Source organism: Mytilus galloprovincialis, chromosome 3 (assembly GCF_965363235.1).
Source record: "Mytilus galloprovincialis chromosome 3, xbMytGall1.hap1.1, whole genome shotgun sequence".
Taxonomy (NCBI): Eukaryota; Metazoa; Mollusca; class Bivalvia; order Mytilida; family Mytilidae; genus Mytilus; species Mytilus galloprovincialis.
In genome coordinates, this window is record NC_134840.1 from 82,127,590 (window position 1) to 82,141,835 (window position 14,246).

The 14,246-nt window shown below is 31.2% G+C and overlaps 1 protein-coding gene across 2 annotated transcripts in view; it reads left to right on the forward strand.

Annotated features, from left to right (window-relative positions):
* LOC143069126 (angiopoietin-related protein 2-like) overlaps positions 1–14,246 on the forward strand; it is a 99,089-nt gene that overhangs the window by 77,513 nt on the left and 7,330 nt on the right. Inside the window, exons 1-5 of one of the 2 annotated variants that reach the window (XM_076243599.1) lie at positions 10,701–10,814; positions 11,377–11,451; positions 11,858–11,929; positions 13,642–13,701; positions 14,057–14,079. In XM_076243599.1, the coding sequence (XP_076099714.1) occupies positions 10,709–10,814; positions 11,377–11,451; positions 11,858–11,929; positions 13,642–13,701; positions 14,057–14,079 (336 nt within the window). In that variant the 5' untranslated portion in view covers positions 10,701–10,708. Of the gene's footprint in view, positions 1–10,700; positions 10,815–11,376; positions 11,452–11,857; positions 11,930–13,641; positions 13,702–14,056; positions 14,080–14,246 lie in introns of those variants that run through there. The other variant, XM_076243600.1, reaches the window with a different exon arrangement.

Sequence of the window (14,246 nt, forward strand, 5' to 3'; positions counted from 1 at the left end):
AAATGAGCGAGACCGGTGCAGCTACTGGAGAAATAATTCTTGCATCAATCTCTATGCGACAAGTTCCACATGTGGAGCAGGATCTGCATATCGTTCCAAAGCACCTTAGATCACACCCAGTTTTTGGTGGGGTTCGTGTTGCTTATTTTTCTCTGTGTTGTGTTTTATGTACTATTGTTTTTCTGTTTGTTTCCGATTTGAATGTCCCTCTGGTATCTTTCGCCCCTCTTCTATATTACTGCAAAAACACAACAGTTTTAAGTAATTAGATTAAGAAAACCATTTATCAAACTTATCTTTATAAAGACATGTAGTATTAACAAACTTACAAAAGCTTTTACTATATAGACAGCCTGTTACGTCATGTTGTAGTTTTGTACTAAATAAAGACAGAAAACAAGCAGCATCAGACTCGGACTTCTCTTGAACTGAATTTTAATGTGCGTATTGTTATGCGTTTACTTTTCTACATTGGTTAGAGGTATAGGGGAGGGTTGAGATCTCATAAACATGTTTAACCCCGCCGCATTTTTGCGCCTGTCCCAAGTCAGGAGCCTCTGGCCTTTGTTAGTCTTGTATTATTTTGATTTTAGTTTCTTGTGTACAATTTGGAAATTAGTATGGCGTTCATTATCACTGGACTAGTATATATTTGTTTAGGGGCCAGCTGAAGGACGCCTCCGGGTGCGGGAATTTCTCGCTACATTGAAGACCTGTTGGTGACCCTCTGCTGTTGTTTTTTATTTGGTCGGGTTGTTGTCTCTTTGACACATTCCCCATTTCCATTCTCAATTTTAGGTATATTTAGTCTATCCATAAAATTCAACATGTCATGTGCTAGAGGGACGAATGCATTAACAGATTGTACATAATGCCATAGGTCCTGAGGTTGAATTGTACATGCTGACATTTGATTTACTTTAAACAAAAGTTATGAGCCATACAATCGCCAGCAGTAAAGAAAACACATGTGATATGATGATATGCATTATACACAAGAGTCAACATACGACTTTACATTATTCTCAAAGAGCCATAAAAACATAAAAGTTGTCTTTCCTCTTCTAAAAGCTTAAATAAAAACTAAAAAAAGTCTGATACAAGACTGGTTTGTATGCCATTAAACCAGGCCAAAGAAATAAGCCATAAGGAATAAGGGTTTGAAACAGATTAGAAGTAAACAGTAGTAACAATGACCATACCAACGTACTGGGACATGTTTTGTAAATTTGAATATTGATCAAAACAAAAGAAAAAAAAGACGTTCGAGGTTCTAGTAGAATAATTTTCAAATGTGGTCAACATTAGGCAACAGACGTATCCTACATTGAAACAGGACCATATGAAAATTGGGTAAAGGTTGTTTGTTTTTTATTGATCTGATAGCCATCTTCATGATGCTTGACTTAAGATCTCCATAACGGAATACCTATACAATGATATCACAGAACTAAATATACTTCTGTCAGAGTTGTCATTATGAACTCAATACCAAAACAACACTATATTGGCGTGATTCGAGATAAGAAGACCTGAAGTGTTCACATTTAAATGCTATGCACAAAAAGACATACATACATTCAAAATAGTGATGAGTTTCTGGCTAAAACAGCAGCTCAAGAAGATAGAAAATAATGTCAACACTTTGCAGGACGCGTAAAACAGGACCCACAAAAAAACAACAAATATGAAAATGACGTTTGGATGGAAAACAGAAAGATGGAAACCTGCATGAAAAAGTACCATCAGTAAAGCAGAAAATATTAACTGATTATCTGAAGCGTTTTCCCTTTTTACGAGGAATATCACAGAGATGTTTAAATATGTTCTGGAAATTAACAACATATTCGGGGAAACGAAACATTACAACAGCTTATGGCGACAGATCAGGGATAAGCAGTTCAATATTTCATCGACCACACAGGATTATTAGGGAGATTGGAATCACCATCCATCATTTTACTCAACATACATCAAAGAAGCATAAATATTTACTTTGACCCTTTGACAAAATATGAAAAAATTAAAAAACTTGATCCACACACTCTTTCTGAAAAACTTGATTGGATATATAGCAGTTTGACAAACGATTACTTTGATCATAGAGAAGCTTAGTATTTCCTTAACAATAGAACGTGATTTAAACGTTTAAATTATTTTTACAGAGTTATCTCCCTGTAGTGGTATGTACCACCTTAAAGACAAAAATTATTATCGTTATAGTTAAAAAAAAGTGATAAAAGATAGTTAGAATTTGTTTTGCGGGAGATGTAATTTGTCGTTAAGATTTGTACATTAAAGACTTTGCCAACTATCGTCGCAAGGAGACGTTTAAGGTTGCACTTTCTGCTATTCTACATACTGCTTTAAAGAATTATTACATACTTGTTCATCACAATAACCATAAATGTAGCATGTAATAGAAGTTGCAGAAGCTTCTTAAAATCGTAGAAATAAACTCATCATAGATACCAGGATAAAATTTAGTATTTACGCCAGACGCGCGTTTCGTCTACAAAAGACTCATCAGTGACGCTCGAATCCAAAAAAGTTAAAAAGGCCAAATAAAGTACGAATTTGAAAAGCATTTAGGCCCAAAATTTCTAAAAGTTTTGCCAAATACAGCTAAGGTAATCTATTCCTGAGGTAGTAAAAGATAGTTGTTAACGAGAGAGAGAGAGAGAGAGAGAGAGAGAGAGAGAGAGAAACAAACTAAACACTGAATAAAACTCTCTCTCTCTCTCTCTCGTTCATATTTAGATAAATACCCTTTTGATTGAATTAGACATTGTTAAAGAAGATTTAGAGCAAAAAGTAAACAATCAAACAAGGAGGGCTATTATACAATCACACGCTGAGCACTGCGAAGGCAATGAAAGAAATTCAAAATCTTTCTTATCATTAGAAAATGCAATTATAAAAATAAGGATATAAACAAATTAGTTGTAAACGACATTGAAATTGTATCACAAGAAAAAATTCTAAACGAAGAGAAAATTTCTATGAAAATCTGTTCTCATCAAAATAAGACCCTGATAATAATTCAGGTGATTCTAATTTTTTTATTTAAATTTTATTCCTAAGCCTACAGATTTGGAAAAGGATATATGCGATGCAGATATTTCAAAATCTGAGTGCGTTAAAGTTTTGAAAACATTTAAAAATGATAAAAGCCCTGGTACAGACGGGCTAACTGCTGAGTTTACAAATTTTTCTGGATTGATATAAAAAATATGTTTTAGAAAGCAATGAATATTCCTTCGAGACCGGAACCCTCTCAATAGACCAAAGACGGGGTATTTTATTCCAAAGAAAGATAAAGATAGAACACTCTTGTCGAACTGGCGTCCTCTTTCTCTCTTAAATTTTGATTACAAATTATTAGCCAAAGTTATTGCGGAAAGAAAGAAATTATTTCCTCCAAAACTTAAAGATCCGGACTAGACGGGATATGTGGCTGGTAGATACATTGGTGAAAATCTAAGACTCATGGCTGATATTATATTGTTTACTACTTTAAAGAATTATCCAGGGCTTATATTACTAGTCGATTTCGAAAAGGCGTTTGATACGCTAGAATGGAAATTTATTCAAAAAGCATTGGTTTGTATTAATTTTGGTAGCAAGTTCCGGAAATGGGTCTTGACTTTATACTCAAATATATCTAGTCTTGTCGTAAATAATGGATTTAGTTCTAGTCCATTCAAAATTGAGAGAGGTGTTCGACAAGGGTGTCCTTTGTCTGCTTTTTGATTCATTTTGGCCGTTGAACTGCTGGCAATAAGTATTCGTAAGAACAATCAGATATCTGGTAAACAAATTGGGGATACTGAAATAAAAATTTCACAGTTGGCTGATGATACCACTTGTTTTTTGGAAGATGTATTTTCCGCGCAAATTTTATTAGATTCCTTCAACGATTTTGAGAAGTGTTCAGGGTTAAAAGTCAATTTTTCTAAAACCGAAGCAACATGGATTGAAAAAAATAAATGTAACAAAGAAGGTTCCCTTTTTATTAAATGGACAGATGGTTTTAAAACCTTAAAACCTATAGAAAACAAACTACAAGCTTTTCAATATAAAATGTTACACATAATAGTCTCACATAATTATTTTCTTGAAAAATATAAACTTTCCTTAAATAATGAATGTGCCAGTTGTAAAGAAATAGAAACTATTGAGCATACATTTTTTGAATGTACAGAAATAAAACAATTTTGGAGAGAATTTTCTAATTGGTGGTATTTAATTTTTGGAGTAAGAATATTTTTGAATAAAGACAGTGTCATTTTTGGTGTATTGAATTCTGATAACTTAGTTTTAAATTATTGTATTCTACAGGCAAAGTATTACATTAATTATGTAAAGAACACACAATTAGACAGACTGTTAATATCTGTGCAAAGTTTTCTCAAATTTTTTAAAAGACGTCTGGAGATATTAGAATATTTGTATCTTTCTAAAGACAAACACGAGTCATTTGTCGACAGATGGGGGGGGTTATGGAAGTTATTTAATTAAATTTATCTTTAATAGTTATCAAAAGTATCAGGATTATAATTTTATACGCCAGACACGCGTTTCGTCTACATAAGACTCATCAGTGACGCTCAGATCAAAATAGTTAAAAAACCAAACAAATACAAAGTTGAAGAGCATTGAGAAACAAAAATTTCAAAAAGTTATGCCAAATACGGCTAAGGTAATCTACTCCTGGGGTAAGAAAATCCTTAGTTTTTCGAAAAATTCAAAGTTTTGTAAACAGTAAATTTATAAAAATGACCATATAATTGATATTCATGTCAACACCAAAGTGCTGACTACTGGGCTGGTGATACCCTCGGGGACGAAACGTCCACCAGCAGTGGCATATGATTATATATTTAATTTATTCCAAAGTATTCTTAAGATGGATCATATACTGAGTATTCACATCCATCATTAACTTGTAAATTTTTACTCTGTCTTATTCGCATAATATCAATAGTATAACAATGCCATAATGTCATGTCATTCACTTATGTCTTGTAAAAATATATGCATGCACTGTAGTTTGAACACCAAAAAGATCAATAAAAAATTTTAATAAAAAATGAATAAAACTATGAAGAAGTAAAACACTAGGAAAAAGAAAAAAAATGAAATTCCCTAATTAGTTATCAAAGATACCAGGCTTATAATCTAATACGCCAGACGCGCGTTTCGTCTACATAAGACTCATCAGTGACGCTCAGATCAAAATAGTTAGACAGCCAAACAAGTATAAAGTTGAAGAGCATTGTGGACCCAAAATTCCAAAAAGTTGTGCCAAATACGGCTGAGGTAATCTATGCCTGGGATAAGAAAATCCTTAGTATTTCGAATAATTCAAATCAAAGGCAACATATGAGATAGAATAATGAAAATAATATATACAATTTGTATTAAAGGTTTTATGTTGAAGTAAGCATGCGCCGTATTTTTGCGCCTGTCCCAAGTCAGGAGCCTCTGGCCTTTGTTAGTCTTGTATTATTTTAATTTTAGTTTCTTGTGTACAATTTGGAAATCAGTATGGCGTTCATTGTCACTGAACTAGTATATATTTGTTTAGGGGCCAGTTGAAGGACGCCTCCGGGTGCGGGAATTTCTCGCTACATTGAAGACCTGTTGGTGACCTTCTGCTGTTGTTTTTTTTCTATGGTCGGGTTGTTGTCTCTTTGGCACATTCCCCATTTCCATTCTCAACTTTATGTTGTGAAAGATACCATAGGGACACTCAAACTCATAAGTCGAAAATAAACTGAAAATGCCATGGTTAAAAGAGAAAAAGACATCAGACAAACAATAGTACACAAAACAGAAGATAGAAAACTATAGACTGAGCAACAGGAACCCCATCATAAACTCCGGGTGATATCAGGTAAATCATCGCGAATTCTTATTTTATGACACAATAGTCATCCGCTTCGAATGTTAAATTACCCAGTATTACAAAGAATATTGCAGATCTTACTTCTTATTTAAAAAGTCGCCTTAGAAAAAACACGAATACAAACACAACGTTAACATTTCAATAATCAATCGGAATAGTCGAATGCAAAGTGTACGTACAACAATAATTGGTATGTGTTTATTAAAAATACTGAGGGAAATAGATTTTAAGTTCCTCATCTTTTATACACAATGTTATATGTGTTGATTTGCTCTTCTTCATATTAAGAGTGTTTAGAAAAAGTAATGAAACCATACCTAATTAAAGATATGTCAATACTAACAATAAATTTAATCAACTTGAAAAAAAAATAACATTGCGAGTACTCTCAGATTGGTACTTATTGTCTTTTGTCTTAATGTTAGTTGTACTTGGTGCAGCATGTCGATCTTATCAGTAAAGCCATTTCAAGCTGAATTTTAGTTTGTTCTAATATTGTGCTGTTACACCACTGTACCAGGGTAGTAGAGGGTCGAGGGCCCACAAACATGTTTATTTCAAACCATAGTGTTCCATGTCTGGAGCCTGTAGTTCAGTGGCGGTTGTTGGCTGCCGTCTTTTATGTTCGTTTTCGTTTAAAGTTTTGTCATCAATCGAGGCGTTCGTGTTTTTTCTTTAAATTGTTTCAGATTTTTCATGTCGGGGTCTTTTAAAGCTGGCTATACGGTTTGGTTTTGTTCGTGGTTTAAATGTCGTACAGCATATATTTGCTTAAATTCCTATCCTTTTGATTCTGATGGACAGTTTTCTCATTGACAGACATACCAATTCTACTTATTTTATGTCAAATTCTATTACTAACAAAAGAAAAAGATCTAAAATTTAAATAAGTCATATACTTGATTTGTTTATTTAACTACAACTTCGATAACTATGGTAGGTTATCATCTATATTTTTGTAATTGATTTTTATTACAATTGTGCATTTATAATTAAAGCGGAATAGAACTATTCCTTTTAGCATGCTCTTTGGTGACGTAAATTGTAGCGAAATAATTTGACAGTATTGCAGATCAGTGGCTGTAATTCGCCATTCATCGTTATCGTTAAAACGAAAAAGTAAACATTGCTATTTCTACCCGCCCTTAAAGTAATCTGTATTTTGACATAACCAAATTATTACGTATGATATTATATAATACTTCACGTTAAATTGCCATATTTTGATTGGCTAATAAGCGGTAGATAATTTACTCTATCACATGGCTGAGCGGGTGACAAATTTTTTGAATACATCCTCTCGTGGTTCATTCAACCTATGCCAACATTTTGAAATTTAGGTATAAAATTGTATGAAAATATGTTGGCATAGGTTGAATAAAATATAACAGATTAAGTGTTATAAAAACAAAAAATAATTAGAGGCCAATCAATTTACACCCAGTTTAAAATTGGCGTTAAGTGTACACATGACTATTTTTGTTACTTGTGATAGTCAAAATAAAGGCAACTCTATGTGTTGCTGATCTCTTTTGTATTAGAAATTAACATAATAAAGCAATTGATGATTGAAGGTTGCTTACAATGTAAGGTCCAGTGGCAACTATTTCATGCATGTTCAGGATATACCATTATTATGTGAATATGATACAATATATGATGAAAATATTTGATGATATTTTTCTAAAATTAAGTAGAATCCCATCAAATGCATGGAAATAATGAATATAGCCCTATTTAAAATATGCTTCACATTGAAAAGTGTATTTTTCACAGCTCAGTATTTATGAGATACATTTGTATTACTTATTACAAAAAGAGCTTTATTCTACCTTTCGATTGTATTCTATTGTACAAAAACATATATTTCATAAATACTGACATCAGAATGAAATCAAATTTAAATTTAGATTATATATATATCAGATTTAAGGATGTATTTAGGTGAAAATAAAAGAAAAATCAAGAATTTAAAATTTAAGTCAGAAGAGCATTGGTGGAAGGGCAAAATAAGCTAAAAAAAATATTGTAAGGCTATGAAACTCCTTTTTGAAATATATAATTTTGTTTAAAAGTCGAGAAAATGCAAATTCGGACTTTTACCTTATATTTGCATTGGTTTCAAAGATCTTCAAATGGGAAAGAAAAAAATCTAGAATCTGCTTAAATCTTAGTAAATGACTTTTTCATGAGCTATTGAAGTCTTATATAAAAAGAAAATGGATGTTATCGGGCAAAATAGTTTAACCTGTAACATAGGGAAAAAAGCAAGGAGTCCATCCTTAATACACTGTTTAGCTTGGGTACTCAGCAACAAGTAATAAGTGGGCAAACCTTGTATATTAGATAAGATCCTGACTTTTTTCCTTTCAATTCTTTTTAATTTTTTAATTTTTTTATTTGTTTACTATGTTTAATATTTTTTTTTTAGTTTTATTTTTTTAATTGCACGTCTAGAACAACAAAATTTTGGAAGTATTTTACCCCAAAAAAAGAGTGTTTTATTGCAATATTTTTTTTAATTTTTTTTCATATATCAACATAATTTATAATCAGTCTTTCACTGGTGTTTTATTCAGAAGGAGTAAGTTTTAATGCTTTAAAATGCTGACTGTATTTAACAGGTAATTAATAATTCATTGTTATAACAACACCTATTGTATTTTGTTTGTAGGCATAGATTGAATATATATTTTTCAAATGTTGGCATAGGTTGAAGACACCCCTCTCGTCCACACCAATCAAAAATTGACAACTCAAAGGACAATGAATTGAATTTACATCAAGTAACTAAAGACAATGCTCAAGTTCTATATTTTTGCTCAGATTTTATTATTTGACTGTCAAAATAAAAACATAAAACATTTTGCTTCATTTCTGTTGATTTTTTCTAATACCCATAACGTTGTTATGTATGTGACGTCAAAGAAAATACTTAAATATAAGTCATCTGTAAAGGACCACAATGATAGGACATTCAGTATAATAAATTAAATAACACATAGCTGAGAGGGTGATAGAGCAGATTGGTACCCCTCAAAAAGGATTGTCAACCTTGGCTTCGCCGCGGTTGACAATGTTTTCTCGGGTTAACAATCTACTTTATCACCCTCTCATCTATGTGTTATTAAATTATATTCACAAACGGAATATTTAAGAAGATAAAAAGATGTTATAATGTCACCAAAACTAAAGAATCATATGTGTGTGTTTTTGAGAAAGAGACGACATATACCAAAAAGAATATCATTGAGAAAAAAAAAGGAAGGTAGAAACTTAAGTGGAATAAGCATGCAAGGAATGATAGCATTGGTTATTAATTTTTTCTTCACATTACCCGAAATTAATAAACATATTTATATTAAAAGTTTGGAATAATAAAATCGTGAAAAAATCTTACCTGAAATATATTTTACATACATTCAACACTTGATAGAAATTTACAAAAGTTTAATCAATATTTCTGAAACATGATATAGACAGCTGTTATTTTTCATATGAAAACAATATCAAGTAATTTCTGTTTTGCAAAATACACCATCCCGTATTTGTCTATTTTTTTTTTTTTTTTTTTTATTACAAGGAAAATATCTGAAAAGTTTCAAGTGTAAAAGGAACTTGATGAAACCATGTTCTTTAAAATGCGTTAGTTATAACAAATGAGAAAGAGATATAGAAAAAAAAAAACATTTATGGTATCCAAATTCTAGAAAAAAAATCGTCGAATTGGATGAAAATTTTTTATGTTTATTAAATTGTAAATTTAATTATTTTTACTTTTTATACAATAAAACATTAAACTAGCTGTACTATATTAAAGATAAAATTGTATTTACATCTCATGAAGTACCTTTAATTATTCAGTTTGTGATCTATACAATAAAACATAAAACTTACTGTACTATATTAAAGACAATCTGAATTTTTTTGTAAGGCCGTAGAAATTGAATGTATTATAGCGTATTTTTTTCTCGTTTATTTGCCCATTCAGTCGATCATTACTCCTTATGAAATTTAACATGCAAATTTATTTATTAAAACATTATCAAAGCTACATATAACGTTCGCACAATCTGTTTTACAGACGAGTATAAAATGCAGCTTTGTGATTACTAAATTTCTTTAATTGGTATCGAAGGATCTTTATTTCTGTACATACTATGTTATGTTTAGATTCCACTTTTAACAGGCTATTATTTGAACTTAGAATTATTTTTAATTATGGAATTTTCATAATTTCTTGTGCTTGAAATTTTTTTTATAAATTCCATGTTTATTCTGTACTATAATGTTCTGTGCTGCGCACAACACTTTCTATCACAAAGAAGATAGTACATTTTCAATAGAATGTACTGTGCCGCACACAACACTATCTATACAAAATATTTTGTATGGAAAGTGTTATGAACAGCTCAAAACAATATAATAACAAATAAACATGGAATTTATTAAAAAATTCAAGAACAAGAAATTATGCATTCCATAATTAAAAATAATTCCAAGTTCAAATAATAGCCTGTTTTTTACAAGTTGTCTACTGTTGGATGTTCTGGCATAGCTTGACTTCTTTTATCAAATACCATTTAAGGTTTATGTTGATATTATAAGAGTGTCAGTTTATTTAATTCCAAATTTTACCAACCGTCGGGACAATTATATATATACGCCTTAATTACAGTAAAACACATTAAAATGAAAATGATACCGGAATCAAATTCATCACGCTTTTTTCTCTATATATTCTATACGCTGTGCGGCACATTTGACATTTCATGCATATTCTGCACAGCATCAACGATGAAGATTTCTGTTTATTTATTGTTTATATGTACGTTTGTAACCAAAGTTATTTGGTGTGATACAGAAGCAAAGATGAAAATCTTGGGAAGTCTTACTGCCACTGGTATGTATCGAATATTTGGCTTTCTTTCTTTTGAAGTCATTTAAAAGTTTTGTGTTTTGACTGTGGCGTTTAAGTTTTAGGATTTTTTATCTTTATGATAAAAGTTGCTTTTTCCAGTAACAAAAAACAATGTAACACTATCTTTTCAGGTACTGGTGAAGTTTGGTACCTATTAAAGCCTTTAGGCCACTGCGTTTGTTTGCACCTGTCCTGATTCAGGAACTGATGATAAGTGGTTGTCGCTGGTTGATGTGGTTCATAATTGTTTCTCGTTTCTAGTATTTTATACAGATTAGACCGTTGGTTTTCTCGTTTGAATGGTTTTACACTAGTCGTTTTGGGGTCTTTAACAGTTTGCTGTTCGGTGTAGGCCAAGGCTCCGTGTTGAAGACCGTACTTTGACCTATAATAGTTTACTTTTTACATTTTGGGTGGAGAGTTGTCTCAATGACACTCATACTACATCTTCTTAAATCCACCAAATTACTCATGCAAAATAATATTCAAATTAAAGACAAGAATATTACCATGCACATGTTATTATAACTATTTTTTTATACAGGTACTATGAAAAACTTTGCGAAGGACACTAGCAAAACAGTCAAGCTTGCCACCGAAATTAAGAATATGCTGAACGGTTTGTATTTTGCTTTATTATTGAATGTTTGTTCACCACTAAAATTGTTTTCCAGGTATTAGCCCAGTAGTCAACATTTATGTGTTGACTTGAGTTTTCATTGATATGTTCATAATTGTTAATTAACTGTTAACAATATTTTGAATTTCTGAAATTCTAAGGCTTTTCTACCTCAGGAATAGATTACCTGGCTTCGCTGTATTTCGAAAAGCTTTTTCGGAATTTTTTGGTCCACAAAGCTCTTCAACTTCGTACTTTATTTGGCCTTTTAGCATTGTTTGATTCGAGCATCTTTTGTAGACGAAACAAGCGTTTGGCGTTAATAAAAAATTTCAATCCTGGTATCTATGATGAGTTTATTTACAGAATCTTTGCATCTTTAAAAAACTATTGCTATATTTTTTAGGAATGTGTACGAATAACAAACATCAAAACAGTTACGAGAAGTTTGATAAAAAGGTCCAGAATCTCTCTACAGGTACTTTCTTTATAATTTTAAAAACGATGTGAGAAGTGTATATGATGCAATATATTTTTATGTTTATAAATCACGTGGCGGATGAAAGTGCTAACCTTTGAAACATTTTGTCAAAGTGGGTTATTTCTGGATACTCTGTAGTCTACTATCACGTGACTTTATGTGATAGTGAAGCTTGTTAGGATTTTGCGGCATCCAATCTTAAATTAAACACCTAAATCTTCATTTCACTATGTCGAAATGATGTTAACACCTAAACCACAGCAAAAATACATCACTTTACATAGTGATATAATAAACAAAAGTGTACACATATTAATTCATCGCAACTTTTTTTATATTTATGTCACAGACGCTTGGGTATTTGGGAAAACGGTAGTATTTCATTTTCCTAGCATTAGGTTGGCCTTTTGTGTACCCAAGACAGGTGAAGGAAGTCAACTTAGGAGCGCCGTGATTGGATGTAAGGGTACAATATATTTTTTTTTATATATCTATGAATAACTGCAGTGTTTATATTTACAATATAAATTTTAAAATCTATTGAAATATTTTCTAAAGAATTATTCGAAAAGGCTTTCAAAATTTTATAAATTTGCTGCAAAATGACGGTGGGCATGGATAACATAAACAAGCTCCGTTGGAAATTGGTCATGATACTATTTGGCTTCAATTTTTAAAATAGAGTAATAAAGTACTAACACCACACATAACTGTTTTATCCAGGTTTTTGTTATAAAAAGTGGTAAAATTAGAAAATGTTAGTATTGTTGCCTATGGCAGAATAAATAGTACCGTTTTCCCATATATCTAACCTAAGTTTCGAGTGATTTTAATGACTCAGAGACGAACCCGAATTTTACTTTTACTAAAAAAAAATATGGATAGAAAAAGTCGGGTAAACTAGGTGAGACATGCGCAGTGGTAGATAAGTAATTTAAATATAGAAAACTGAATATTTTGAATCAACAGCAAAACAAAATTAAAAAAAATAAAATATCTGCCTCATACACCCAAGCGCCCGTGATTTATCTGCCTGAAAAAGAAAACTTGTATTGACATTCACTCTTAATAAAAGCAATCAAATGTCATAATACTCATGATATACTATGATACACAAACAGAGGTAAAATTGTATATTCATTGTGGATCATTTATTATCAGAATTAAGCTCCTTCAAAATGGGGAAAAACGCACATCTCAATTTGCATAGCACATGTTTTTTTCTTATAGGTTGTAGTAAAGGCATTCATAACACTCAAATACATTTTATCTTTTTTTAAACATTTTCTTTTTAAAGAAAGGCCTTAGGGGGTGCTTGGGGCGTAAGGTACTTGTATTTATATCTATATGTTGTGTTAAATCAGCTGTACCAAACGTTTTCTTTGCCTGTGGTTTGGGTTTCTTCTCTTCTTTTTTTTTTTGGGGGGGGAGAGGTGTATCTCTCCTCCTTTTTGCTGTTATTGGCGTTTTCTGTTGTTTTTTTCATTGTGGCTGATCATTTTATATTTTGTCATAGGGTTTCGAGAGTTAACTTTGCTTACTGGAAAAGAAATATCTTCAACTATTCGAAGGAAGTAAATCTAAAAAAAAAAAAAAAAAAACATTTAACTATATCAATTAAAAGGGTTTTATTTTTCATGAATATCAAACATTTTTACGGGGTTGTTAGTTGTTCTATTTTTTTCACACAATATACGTTTACTTTTTAGACATGGAGGTGATCAAAGAAAAACTTGACAAAATACAGAACTTAGTCAGTAACATTAAATGTGAGTAAAGCTTTCACACAGTTCGCCAATATATTTGGTATCTTTAATCCCCCTTTTTTTTTACAAAATATCAATATTTTTTATAAATATAATGTGTTCACTGTTCATGACATTTAAATAAACATCAAAAGAAAGCTTATCATATGGAAATGACAACAAAAATAAAACTAAATTTATCAGATTTATTATTTGAATAATTTTAATAAAAATAAAACGCCAATTTTATTAATATCGTCTAGAAAACTGCAGTATTACAAAATCTTCGAATAACACCTTCAAGTTAAAGTTGAAATAATTAAATATATTTACTGTTTAAGAGAAGAGCCTTTCAGAAAGTTTCTTTTTTTTTATGTAGGCAATCTACCTGATGAATGGACTGTAAGTATAGACTGAAATGTGTGTATGTGTCAAAGTAGTAGTATTCAATTATATGATTTCGAGTTTACTATGACGTCCAGTATCACTGAACTAGTAAACATTTTTGTTTACGGTCCAGCTGAAGCACGCCTCCGGTTGCAGGATTTTCTCGATGTGTTGAAGAAAAA